General features: G+C 42.3%; 1 protein-coding gene across 1 annotated transcript in view; it reads right to left on the bottom strand.

Moving 5' to 3' along the window:
- TMEM236 (transmembrane protein 236) overlaps positions 1 to 10,970 on the bottom strand; it is a 46,276-nt gene extending 35,306 nt beyond the window's left edge. The window contains exon 1 of the mRNA XM_060003788.1: positions 10,714 to 10,970. Within this exon, the coding sequence (XP_059859771.1) occupies positions 10,714 to 10,970 (257 nt within the window). The remainder of the gene's footprint in view (positions 1 to 10,713) is intronic.
- Between the last annotated feature and the right edge of the window lie 3,702 nt (positions 10,971 to 14,672).

Genomic DNA, 14,672 nt, shown 5'->3' with positions numbered 1-14,672 from the left:
TTGTTTTTGGACCACTTTTTAAGCCTTGCATGATCAAGCAAACAAATAGCTATTGAGATATAATCTATAATAGTCTATCATGACAGAGAGAATTAAAATGTATATTTAACATCACTAATTTATGGGAAGATAAAATATACTCAGAGGTTTTCTATAGTGAAATATTTACCCCCTCTTTCCTAAGTTAAATACGTATTATATGAATTACATATATAGGATAGTATGTGTTTAAGTTCAAAAAGTATTGTCTTACAAATGACTAAGAATTCTTCTTGGTCCCACCATTTCACTCTACCCCAGTCCCATCCTAGATGTTCTAGGTATAGACATAAGATAGGGCATTGGATAGCCCATCTCTCATAGCCAGACTCAGTACAACCTGCTAAAACCAGAAGATGGAATTTTAAATCCTCTTCTCAGCTTGACCTCTAAAAAATAAGAGTGCCCCAGGGATTATTCCTGCACCCCTTATTTATCTATATTATCTCCCCTGATGATCTCAGCCCATCCCATCGCTTTAAACACCACCCACTTGCCCATGACTCACAAACAGATTATAGTGTATATACACTGGCCTCTATCCTGAGCTCTGGACTTGGACACCCAACTATCTATTTGGCACCTCCACTCAGATGTCTAATCTAATAGGCAACTCAAACTTAACATGCCTAAAAAAGAACCCATACTCATTCCAATCATCATCAAATGCCGTCTGATGATTTAATGCCAAAATGTATTTTGAATCAACCTCTGCTAACACCGTGGTTCTCTCACTATCATATCTCATCTGCAGTGTTTCGTAACCAGTTTCCTGTTAGTGTCCCTCTTCTTGCCTAGCAATATTTTCTCCGTAGAGCAAACGTCTGATTCTTCAAATGTAAAACACCTCTTGTTACTGCCCTGCTCAAAAATCACCAAAGCTGGGAGGAGTGGGGAATGGGGAGTTACTGTTTAGTGGCTACAGAGGTTCAGTTTTGCCGGATGAAGAGGGTTCTGTGGATCGATGGTGGCGATGGTGGCACACCAATGGGCATGTACATTGGCACATGCCAATGAGCTGTGCACGTGAAAATGGTTCAGATGGTAAATTTTATGCTAGGTGCATTTTACCACAAAATACACTCATTTGTATATTTTGGAGATTCTAAAAATATTTTCAATGTATGACTAATGTAATTAGAATAAAATTGAAACCTGTCACTGTTGCCTAAGTGTTCTACGTGATGTGGTTTCTCTTATTTCTCCTACTCTCTTCACTTAGAATGACCTGCCTCTTCCCCACCATCCACTTACTCCTGCCATACTAGCATCCTGGTTATTCTGTGGTCACACCAAGCTTGCCCCACCTTCGAGGCTTACACTGGCTCTTCCTTTTTGCCAGGGTGTCTCTAGATCGTAGACCTAAATCTAGATCATAATCTTCCATGTCTGGCTCCTGTGTGCCTATCCCCAAGGTAAGTTCCATGGGACTATGTACCTTATCTGAATTGTTCATTACTTTAGCTCCAGCATTTAGAACAATGTTTCTAAATCTTTTTTGTACAATAAACTTCCTGGGAATCTGCTAAATCCTATGGACCCTTCTCAGAATAGAATTTTTAAATGCACAAAATACATGGACCACAAAACAAAGCAATTATATTGAAATACAGTTATCTGGGCTTCCCTGGTGGCGCAGTGGTTGAGAGTCCGCCTGCCGATGCAGGGAACACGGGTTCGTGCCCCGGTCGGGGAAGATCCCACATGCCGCGGAGTGGCTGGGCCCGTGAGGCATGGCCGCTTGAACCTGTGCGTCCGGAGACTGTGCTCCGCAACAGGAGAGGCCGCAACAGTGAGAGGCCCGCGTACCACAAAAAAAAAAAAAAAAAAAGTAATACAGTTATCCACATTCTTTTAAAATTTTGAGTTAGTAATATATACACTTATCTAAGAATACAGTGTCTTCTTATTTTCTTTGGAGCATTCAAGATCTAGTGGAAACTGTAGTCTCTCATAATTTCAAGGTAGTGAAGATCATAAACCGTAATCTGAAGTATCTGCAACAATTGTAATGTGATATGAAAAAAAACCTATGTAATAAAATTGCAGGTCCTGCTAATACTACTGTGGTTTGTTACCAACATTCATAATGGAAAGAAATGCCATCTTTCAATCAGAGGTTATCGAAAATAGAGATGTAACTTGTTTCTCATCCAAGTTCAAGAACCCCATAACCCTGGAGAATATCTGGCACAGAGTAGGAATTCAATAAATGCTAAATGAATGAACAGACTAGTTAATAAGTGAATACTAATCCAAATCTGTGTTTTATTTAAGCAGAAATAATGATAACCTGTATTTGAAAATCTTGACTTACTGCTAACATATGCTTCTAATTTATTAATGAGTGGTATGGGTAAAATTGTGTCCTCCCTAAAAGACATGCTGAAGTTCCAACCCCCAGGACCTCAGAATGTAACCTTATTTGGAAATAGGGTCTTTACAGAGGTAATAAGTTAAAATGAGGTCATTAGGGCAGGCCCCCATCCAAAAAGACCAGTGGCCTTATATAAAAGGAAATTTGGAGACAGATATGTACAGAAGGAAGATGACATGAAGAAACACAGGAAGACACCATATGAAGATGAAGACAGAAATCAGGGTGATGCATCTATATAAGCCAAGGAATGCCGAAGATTGCCAGCAGACCATCAGAAGCTAGAAGAGAGACTTCCCTGGTGGCACAGTGGATAAGAATCCACCTGCCAATGCAGGAGATACGTATTCAATCGCTGGTCCAGGAAGATCCCACATGCTGTGGAGCAACTAAGCCTGTGCACCACAACTACTGAGCCTGCATGCTGCAACTACTGAAGCCCACGTGCCTAGAGCCCATGCTCTGCAACAAGAGAAGCCACCACAGTGAGAAACCCGCGCACCGCAATGAAGAGTAGCCCCCTCTCACCGCAACTAGAGAAAGCCCGCACACAGCAGCGAAGACGCAACACAGCCAAAAATAAATTTTTAAAAAAATGTTAAAAAAAAAAAAAAAAAAGAAGCTAGAAGAGAGGCTTGGACTGGATTCTCCCTCATAGCCCTCAGAAGGAACCAAGCCTTCCAACGCTTTAATCTTGAACTTCTAGCTTCCAGAACTGTGACACAATAAATTTCTGTTGTTTAAACCACCCAGTTAGAAGTACTTCGTTATGACAGTCTTAGGAAACTAACACAGATTTTGCTATAAGGAAGTGAGATACTGCTGTAACAAATACCCAAAATGTGGAAGTGGCTTTGGAATTCGGTAATGGATAGTCTGGAAGAGTCTGAAGATGCAGGATAGAAAAAGGCTAGATTATCCAGAAGAGAATGTTAGTGGAAATATGGAAGTTAAAGGAGATTCTGCGGAGAGCTCAGAAAGAGGAGAGCTGTACAGAAAGCCTCTACTGTTCTAGAGAATACATATATTATTATGAACAGAATGTTGCTAAAAACATGAATATTAAAAGTCCTTTTGGTGAGATCTCCGACAGAAATGAAGACTGTGTTACTGGAAACTGGAAGAGCGGTGATCCTTTTTATACAGTGCCAGAGAACTTGGCTGAAATGTGTTCTGTTGAGTATAAAGGAGAACTTGTAAGCAATGAGCTCAGACACTTAGCTAAGGGGATTTCTAAGCAAAGTGTTGAAGGCACTGCCTGGTTTCTCCTTGTTGACTAGAGTAAAATGCAAGAGGAGAGAGAGAAATTGAAGAAGGAATTGTTAAACAAAAAAAAGTCCAGTCTTGAAGATTCAGAAAATTCTCACCCTATCCATATTGCAAAAGATACAAAAAATGAGACAGCATGTTCTGGAGACAACAGTAAGGGTGTGGCTTGCGAATCCAATCAACCATCTCAGCAGAAACCCTGACAGCTTGCACTGAAGGGGGACAGAGATGGGACAAAATGAAGAAAGGCTGAGAGACTTCTGGGTACGATCGGCAGGAAACAGGCTAAAACAGAGCTATATGGATGCAAATATGTACTATCCTTCAAGAAAAGGGAAGAACGACTCTGATGATGCTGCAGAGGCTGGGGAAGCTGCCGCTGCCACCACAGGCCCAGGGGTTCCCTCCTCAGATCCAGAGAGCAGGGCTGCTGCCCAAGGCCCAGAGGGTGGAGCCTTCACCTTGAGGAGCCCAGAGGACAGTGTCCAGACACAGAGGTTTATTGTCAAGCCTTAAAACTTAGAACTGTTGGCTAAAACCAATATACAGGCAGACCTTGTTTTGCCACGTTTTGCGTTATTGTGCTCTGTAATAAATTGAAGGTGTGTGGTATCAATGAGACCACACTCAGACATTAACAAGCCAACCAGCATCCCAAGGAGGCATCCCAAAGAGTAAAAGGTCCAGAAATCATAAGACAAGAAATACTGATGGAGCCTGGACACTGGAGAAGAGAAGATGTCAGTGAGCTCAGAGAAAAGGTCACCCCTAGAAACACAACGTGGGAGTCGTCACTGTACAAGGGACAGTTTATGAGAGCCGATGAGTGCTTGAAAAGCAATAAAAAGGGGTATATGTATACGTATAGCTGATTCACTTTGCTGTACGCCTGAAACTAACACAACACTGTACATCAACTAGAGTCCGATACAATTTTTTTAAAAAGAGAAAGAAATGTGCTCATGCTACTGAGAGTGACCATTATATGTGGCTAATTAATTGCTTGTAGCCATGCTAGCGTAATTTCATAACAAGGACAGTACTCTGAAATTGGCAAGTGTCGAATCATTGAAAATTGATTGATGAGGCCAAATTTTTCTATGCAAGTTGAAGTATGCAACTTCCGAATTAAAATGTTTGACACATCTTGGGGGGTGAGGGGTAGAGGGTGGGGGGTGATGAACTGGGAGAATTGGATTGACATATATACACGAATATGTATAAAATAGATAACTAATAAGAACCTGCTGTATAGCACAGGGAACTCCACTTTGCTGTACAGTAGAAACTAACACAACATTGTAAAACAACTATACCCCAATTTAAAAAAATTCAAAGAAATATTCAAAAAAAAAAATAAAATACTTGATGCATCTTATAAAAAAAAAAAAAGGAAAGCAATAAAAAGCGGGAATCAGGGGGCGATGGGCAGAGCTCCCGGCCATGGCCAAATTCACTGGCATATAAAGGGGCCAGAGGATGTGACATGTACAAGGAAGATTGGAAGGAAGCTACATGGTGGCAGAGTTTATTTCAATACAAGGAAATAAGGAAGGCTCCTCTCATAATTAGAGACACAAAAAGTCGTAAATTCCCTTTAAAATCAGAGGCAGACTGTCTTGTGAGAAATAGTGCCCTAGATGAACGCTATGGTGCCTTCCAGCTTCAGAATGATGCCAACACTGAATTCTACAAGCAAGGGGAAGCGTAGAGTTTTAAAGGTGGAACTGACATGCAGATACCATTTTTCAAGCAGATTATGACTCTGTCAACAGGACTGGGACAGAGAGGCCCAAGGCAAGGACAGCAGCTGGTGAAGGCTGCCAGAGCCGCAGCAGGTTAATAAAATGCTCTTCGTGCCTCCTTTTGAACACAAGCGACCAGAACAAGGGATCTGACGCTGGACCTGAACAGGTGAAAAGTTGGGGAACTAGGCCAGAACCTCAAGTGCACACCTCCCTGGAAATCAGCGCCTGACTGGGGAGAGGAAAACAGCCACGGAGAGCAAGGTCCTGAATGAAAGAGAAAGAGATGAAAGAGAAAGAACTCATGGAATCTGGCGACATTGCATATGCAGCAGAGAAAATCAAAAGTGAATCCACTCACGCCGCTTTACTGGAGATTGTGGGACAAGCAGAGAAAGCCTGTAATCAAGGAGGAGAAAATGATCAGTCCTGAGTGTTTCAGAAGATGACAGACAGACTGAAAGAAAGGGGATGCTCTGGGAAGAGGTAACTGTTAAGCACCAGGGTTTAGCTCGTGGTAACTCACCGATGACCTTCTCAGAGGTGCTGAAAAGAGCGAGCTCTCCCTCCTCGGGTTAGCCTGTCACTCGTGTGCGTTACTGTGGACCATTTAGGGGCTCAGACCCCAGACACCCTGGGGTTGGGCTTGGCTCCCTACTCACTGGCTGGGTGGTCTCTTAACCTCCGTGCCCCAATGTCCTCACTTGTTAAATGGGCACTGTAAGCTTTCTTCAAAAATCTTCGAGAATTAACTAAAGTCATACAGGCGATGTGTTTACAACGCTGCTTGGTACATAGTAATTGTTCAGCCAATATTTTCTCTTATTTTACTCTGATGACAGCTATAACTATTACTGCTGCTACCACCACTGCCACCTGAAACAAATCAACAGCAAATCTGGGGGCATATGTTAAGGATGTAAACAAGGTAAAATGTTCCAAAATGTTGGAGTCTTTCTAACTTAGCACCGTCCAGGATTGCCCTGACTTCCACAGCAGTCTGGGAATCCCCAAAAGTCCTCCAGGATTATTCTGCCCCAAGGTACCCTGTCTGAGGAAATCTGCTTCAGTTTCCGGCTAGTTTGTCAATGTTTTCACCTATTCACTGATATCCCGGGCAAAGATTCCTCTTATTTACTGGGATATAAAATTTGGTGTGGATATAAATAGCTTTTCTTTGTTCCTCAAACCAGCTCCCTAGTCTTTGATAAATTATGACAGGCAACCCTAAAAAGGAACAATCATTCCAAAAGAATGAGGAAGTGTTTAACAAGAATAAAGGAAAGAACACCAGATAAAAGTTCAGACCACTTTTGGTTTAGTGCGTGTCTTAAGCTCTCTGACATTGTTTCCTGCCTTATAAAATGGCAGTTATATCCATTCCCTCAACTTTGCAACACAGGCATGCAGGTGAAGTGAGAAAATGACAAATAAAACACACACTGTGGAGAACAGACTTGTGGTTGCCGAGCGGGAGATGGGGGAGGGTAAGGGATGGACTGGGAGTTTGGGATGAGCAGATGCAAACTATCACATACAGAATGGACAAACAATGTGGTCCTACTGTATAGCACAGGGAACTATATTCGGTATCCTGAGATAAACCATAATGGAAAAGAATATTAAAAAATGTATATATATGTATAACTGAATCACTTTGCCATGTGGCAGAAATTAACACACATGATAAATCAACTATACTTCAATTTAAAAAAAATAAAAAATAAATAAAAGCATGTTATGTATATATGCAAAATACTTTATAAGATATTCATGATACCACTTTATTGACCCTCCTTACTCTCAAAGGATAAAAGAGACCTACAAGATTCTCCAGATATGCAGAGTATCACTTATAACATAGAATTTTCTTCAGTTTTATCACTTTTATCATTACTTCTACTGCTTCTCAGAGTCATTCTGAGGATTACCCCAGATCATGTTTTCAATGGAAACATGATTCAGTCTGAGGTCCCAACACTAATATTCACTGGGTTCTTACTATGTGCCAGGCACTGTGCTCAGAACTTTACATGCATCATCTTATTCAGTTTCTTAAAACAACCCAATAAAGAAACTAGGTCGTCCCTGTTCTGCTCATGAGAAAACTAAAATTTAAAGAATTTAAAGAACTCACACACGGTCTCCCAATCAGGGTCAATGCTGGGATTTGAACTCAGGTCTGCAACCCTCAGCCATATTGCCAGGGCTTCACTAGCTGGCTGACTCACTCTCTCCTGAATACCAGCCTCACAGGGCCCATGACGCCAACGTGGACATACAGAGAGGTTCTCAAATAGGCCCATCGACAGTGTATCTGTGAATGCTAAGAATCTATGAAATCTCACATAAACAACTATTTAAGTATTCTTCAAAAATAATTCATACTTTCAATCCCTACTTTCTATAGTAGCAATAATGTTTGCATCATCTTCATCTAGGAATCGGGTTATATGACACACGCACGCTATGTTACCACATATATTAAAATATCCTATACTCGTTTTTGGGACCCATATATAACATCCAAATATACATCTTTAGGGGAAACGTATCCTAATGACACTAGAAGAATTGCATTTTTCTTGAAACACACTTTGCATTCAAAGTCAGAAAAAATACAGGAGAAGTTGCGTAAGTTAGAAGAAACAGCACACGATAAGATCAGTGTGGGCTCACCAGTCCCAGCTCCACCAGTTATAAGCTTTGTCACTAGACAAAGTTAATCACATGTTCAAGTTTCCATTTCTTCATCTATAAAACAAGAATACTAGTGCATACCTACTAGGTTGTCATAAAGTTTAACTTTAATGGTACGGAATGTGTAAGGCTCCTAGACTAGTACTCAGTAACAATTTCTTCTTTTCTAGGCCAGTAAGAGATAATAATGGCTCATAAAAGAGGTCATGAGGGAACAGTTTCACTGAAATCATAGATAACCTGTCCTCTATCTAAAACTATTTAGAACACTCATGGCCGGCCACACCCACAAATAGAAGAAAAAGACTGGAAGAGTATTTCCCAAAAGAAATCACTGGAAGATGTAATTGTTGTGACAGCCGAAGACAACTTAGCACAAGGGGAGTAGCTGGACCAGATGTACAGACAAAAACAGCAAACAAACACAAACACAAACACTAGGGGGTAGAAATGAAAGACTACTTCTCTTCCTTACTTTCAATTGCCCCCAGAGACTGGGACCTCATCCTTCAAAGAAGCAGTTTCGGGTAGTGGTTAGAAGTACCAATTACAGAATCAGATGGACCTAGGTCCAAAGTATAGTCCTTTCACTCACTTGTCAATTGACCGGGTAAGTTTCTTAACCTCTCTAATCATCAGTTTCGTCTTGGAAATAATAATGATAAGCTCATAAAATATATATACTTCACAAGGTGGTATGGGATGAAATGAAATTCATACATAAATTTTATAGTACATAATAAGTGATCAGTAAAGAAGCAATTATAGCTTAATGACAATAACAATAATATTATATTAATAATAGTAAGCAACATGGGAAGGTTTGCTGCCTGAATGATATTCAGACCTAAGGTCCTAGGGATTGAGCCAATGTAAAAAAACTCAAAGAGCACCTTCCTGGGCATGACCAGCTTGCCACTGGTTTACTCCTGTACTCATTTACACATTCCCCAGCCTGGCCAGGAGTCTTCAACAGTTGAAGCCACTCCTAGCGGGTGTGAGGGGTGGAGGGCCCAGCTCAGCTTCAGACCCACCCCTTAGTTGATGCTGAGGATTTGGGTCAAGTGTTGGAAAACACCTAAACCCCATTGATGCCAACCACGTGATCTATTCTCGGAAACCTCACAGGAGCTCTGCCCGCGGGGCACTGAGTCCCCTGGTGATTTGGGGGTTGACACCCAGTGTCGGTACCTAAAGAGCCCTTCCTGCGCCCCACGCTTCATGCCTCCCCCGCCACACCCTTGCCACAGGATTTCTCGCTATACTGCTGTGTCTATTACTTTTACATTTCTGCCTTTGCTTGGGTTAAAATTCCCGACTCCTCGCTTTTCAAATGTGTTCTATGTTGTCCAACTTTGTTTTCTTGGCCACACCGTGTGGCTTGCGGAATCTTAGTTCCCTGACCACGGATCAAACCCAGGCCCCCCAGTGGAAGCACAGAGTCCTAACCACCGAATCGCCAGGGAAGTCCCTATGTTGTTCAACTGTAAAAGATCAGTATGGGGACTTCCCTGGTGGCGCAGTGGTTAAGAATTCTCCTGTCAATGCAGGGGACATATGTTCGAGCCCTGGTCCGGGAAGATACCACATGCCACGGAGCAACTAAGCCCGTGTGCCACAACTACTGGGCCTGCGCTCTAGAGCCCGTGAGCCACAACTACTGAGCCCATGTGCCACAATTACTGAAGCCCATGCATCTAGAGCCTGTGCTCTGCAACAAGAGAAGCCACCGCAATGAGAAGCCCGCGCACCGCAACGAAGAGTAGCCCCCGCTCGCTGCAACTAGAGAAAGCCTGAGCGCAGCAACGAAGACCCAATGCAGCCAAAAAAAAAAAGCAAAAACGAAAGATTAGTATGAAAGAAAAATTTAACTTATCAAAGAAAACAAAGAAATCCCAGATGACAAGAACCAGATCTGAAGATTTAAAAGGAAAAATATATGATGATCAGAAATTATATGTTCTCATTACCTTTACATGGATCAATACAGTCATTAGTTAAACTGAGTTCAATCCATATTAAACCTTGATTTATTTAAAATATTTGTGTTATTATTTGAATTACTTACCCCTCCCCTCACCAAGGTAATAGAATTTACCAACATAGCAAATTATTTAAAATCTAAGTAAAGGAACCAATTTGCTTAAAAATCTCAGTTGGTTAATGCTCAAAGGACGCCTTAGAGCTACAAAATAATGCAATATAAACATTTTAACAGACATTACTTTCAGTTTTACACAAAAGAAAAAATTCTATATTAGAACCTTACAGTTATGATTTCTGTAAATTAACTGTGAAAACTTCGTGCAGTTTTGTGTACAGAGGAATTAGTACAACAATTACTACTCAGAGTATCAGAGATTCATGCTAGCTCTTAGGAACACATGTCAGTAAAAAATGACCCGATAAAAAAATATAGAAGATACCATAATAGGAACACATTTATATAAACAGTGATTATTACCTCTCCTTAATCTCCCATTATGTACCTGTGTGCTACTCTAACATCCTTACCCAGAGCACATGAGAAAATCTCTTTGAAAGCATCCCAGGGGTTCCCTGCTAAAGAATTCTGTTACTTACCATCCTTTGATTTTTTGGTAAAGATGACGTTTCCTGTACAAGAGAACTTTCACGGGAACCCAAATCAAAAGAGTCACTGAAGATACATAGGCGATGGAACAGGAAACAATCAGCCAATAATGCGCTTTGCCAGGTGTACCCCTTGTGCTTTGATAGGCATCGGCAAACTGTTCCATTATCACCAGCGTGGGGACAGAGAAGGCAGCAAGCTCAAGGAGCTCAAAGAACAGCAGCTTCATCAGTCTCCTCGAAGCCATCCTGGAAGGGCGAGCACCTGGGGACCAGACGCTCCCACTCTGACCGGGAGCGGCATATGGACACACAGACACTGAACTGGGATCAAGTTCCTTGTACTCGAATCACTAACCAGTGACTTTTTATTCTTTTATTGACCCTCATATGGTTCAGTGATCTTCCAACTTAACAACCGAGGTCTCTTAAAGAAACAGAGCAGTTGTGGAAGTGATCACTTAATGTGTTTGCACATCCGTTACTACAAGTCAAATGAATTTCAGAATATGCTTTGGAGCATCGGTAAAAGCGGGGTCTTTTAATGTAGTCTTTATTGTGAATTTGAGCACAAAAAAAATTTATGTAATATTTAACACTTGTTAAGTAGAACCATTGCAATAATATAATTTTAGAGTTAAAGGGGAAGAAGAGACATAATCCAATCCCCTATTTTTTTTTTTTTTTTTGCGGTACGCGGGCCTCTCACTGCTGTGGCCTCTCCCGTTGCGGAGCACAGGCTCTGGATGCGCAGGCTCAGCGGCCATGGCTCACGGGCCCAGCCACTCCGCGGCATGTGGGATCCTCCCGGACCGGGGCATGAACCCGTGTCCCCTGCATCGGCAGGCGGACCCTCAACCACCGCGCCACCAGGGAAGCCCCCAATCCCCTATTTTTATATCTAAGCAAATTCAGGCAAAGAGAAAAACCCAAAATCTGAGTCTTCATCTAGGAGAATGACCCCTCATTTTTCTTCCAAGTGCTTGAAAAGGGAGTTTGGATTCACTTTGCCAGTCTCCTAACAAGACTTCTTCCTGGTACTTGAAATATTTGTTTGTTCTTGCACATTGATTGCTATGCAACACAGACCAGCATTATTTTTATTTTGCGGGTCAGGAAGCTAACATGGCGATACGAGGAACTGGTTGTCAGGACCGACACATGCAGAGTTATCTATATCTAGTCCAAAAGCAAATATCAAATATTTAAAAGACAACAGTGGTCCCCATGAATATCCCTCCTTTGCAAACCGCTTTGGAACAGCTGTGATGAGCACTCTGCTGGGTGTGGGTTGCAACAGTGAATGAGGGACAAAGGTTCCTGCCTTGAAAACGCTCACAATCCATGGAGGAAACAAACCTACGGCAACAAAAAATTAACTGAGGTCAGAAGTATAGCCTAAATGCCATGGTACCCCAGAGAACTCCCTCTCTGGGCTGTGGGAAGGGGAGGGAAAGATGATGATGAGGCCCGAAGGTGGGTGTTGGGGTGTCAGTGACATTTCAGGCAGGCAAAGAAGCAAGGAGGGAGGAATGGTGGTGAGTCCGGTGTGTATGGCAGGACCCAAGGGAAAGTGATGCTAGAAAAATCGTCTGGGGTCAGAACGTCCACGTCCCATGAAGGATTTGGGGCGTGTGTGTGTGCGTGTGTGCACACGTGTGTGTGTTAAAAAGCATTTTCTGAACAGAGGAGTCACTTGAACACCTGGAAAGGAGGGATGGTGCTGATGTGAAGGGAAGGCAGGAATGGTATTAACCTAGAGACAGGGAAGCCACCTGGGCGCCACAGAGGAGCCTGATACAGCAAGTGCAGGAGCGACGAGGAGAGTCCGGCACCCACACACGCTGACCCAACCCCTCCTACCTGCTGGCTTTGTGTCAGATGCCACCCCACCTCACCACCCGACCCCCGCGTGCATTTCTCTCAGCTTCTCTCCCCCAAGGCCCTTCGCAGAAGGGACCCCGGGGCTGCCTGGCTCTCGGGATGCACCCAGGATTCTGGGGGTGGCCCCGAGGAGTCACACCTCCTGCCCTCCCACTGCAGGGTAATCAGACAGGTGGCTCCTCCAGTGGTCAAGTTACCCTCTTTGACCTCGAATCCACTGACGTGGAACAGAAGCCCTCACAAATGAAAGAAGAGACTTGGAAGGACAGCAAGAATACGAAAGGATGGGGCAGAAAACCATCTGAGCAGCGGTTCTGTCAAGGCAACTATTTCTAATAGCATGCCATTGACATCAGTTCTCTGTATCATCCCTGACAAAATTTCTGTTTAAATGATACTAGATACAAACTAGATTTTAACCTCCTAACCCTCGGTCTTGAGTCATCTAGTGCTACAATGTATTATAATTTCTTCCACAAATTTTGCGTTTTAATAGGAATTGTGATCTGAGTAACTGAAGACAGGTGTCGAGTAAAAACAGCCTGGATCTTACCTGGACTGTAATTCCATTTATTTCCATGTACGGGAATTTGAAACTGAGACTCACTTTATATTTCTCGCCTCTAATCTTCCTCCAGTTCCTATTTTCTCTTCACCTTTACCTTCAAAGATAAGGCCAAGAGTGTTACATTCACGTGATGGGACCAGCTGTTCTCCACCACAGGGAACGCCCTGATACTAGCTGTGCTTTCCTTGAGTGGCAGGGAGTTTATGACTGTTGTCCTCTGCCCACAACGAGCCCAACTCCATGTAAAGGAAAGACTGATTGTATTACCCCTGTAACATCATGGTAGATCATGGTAGAGGCTTAGTGAGTGACTTACGCTTTGGTAGGGAGATGACACAGACACACAGGTAGGACCTAAGAAGGTGTACGGAGTGAGTTGGACAGCCCTACCCTGCCCAGGCCTCCACCCCCCTCCTCTAGCCACATCTGGATGAACAGGCATGGGGCTACAGAAGGTCCAGCCGTCTAAACGTGGCCTGGCATAACCTAGGCCAATCACTTTCTCACCCACAGGAATTTGAACTAAAAAACATGGAGAATTTGACAAGTGGAGTTAAAGGAGGCCATGATTTTGAGTCAGGATCAGAGCGGCTCAAACTGTATGTGCTAGAACCACCCCTGACATGTGGTCAAACTCAGTAACTAGCTGAATGAATGAGTGAGTGAATGAATGAATGAGTGAATGAACGAATGAGTGAATGAATGAATGAACAAATGGAAGCCAAATGGTGAGGGAATAGAGGTCAATCCAGAGAGTGAGCTGACTGGGACAGATCGATGGGGCGATACAAGCACACAAAGAAAACCAGTCCCCCAGCTGCTCGACTCTCCAGGTCACCTGTATTCTTACAAAACAGGGCTTCCATTCTTTGCAACCAAAGGGCTTGAATATAAGACAAAAAAAAAAAAGAAAAATGTGTTTATGAGCAGGGGTCAAATATCATACAGATACAATATGTAAAACTACTGGATGATTCAGAGGAGAGGATTGAAAAAAAATCAAAGTCAAGTTGATTAGAGGTGAATTTTGACCTGCATTGATTTTTCTTTTCTTTTCTTTCCTCTTTTTTTTTTTTTTTTTTTTGGTTTCACAGGGGAATTCTAAGAAACCTTTACTTTTAAAAAAAATTTTTATTGCCAGATAGTTGATTTACAATGTTGTGTTACCTTCTGCTGTACAGGAAAGTGAATCAGTTACGCATATATGTACATCCACTCTTTTTTAGATTCTTTCCCATGATATCATTTATATATGGAATCTAAAAAAAAAATGGCACAAATGAACTTATGTATCGATTTTTCTGTTGACTCAAAGCAAGATCTATATATTGTCACAGCAATCTTCTTTATATAGTATAATTGTATTTTCTCTGAAAAATAATTTTAAGAATTTTCATGATGCAGTGAGGTGGGGAGAGGGGTGGGAGAGAGAAGAAATGGATGTTTGTTCTGAAATACTATAGTTGTAGATTTAAATGTAAATTTAAGATCCAGAAAG

This window comes from Delphinus delphis, chromosome 2, assembly GCF_949987515.2.
Source record: "Delphinus delphis chromosome 2, mDelDel1.2, whole genome shotgun sequence".
In the NCBI taxonomy this organism is placed as follows: domain Eukaryota; kingdom Metazoa; phylum Chordata; class Mammalia; order Artiodactyla; family Delphinidae; genus Delphinus; species Delphinus delphis.
Note: the sequence above shows the minus strand (reverse complement) of the source record. Positions and strands in the feature narration are given on the sequence as shown.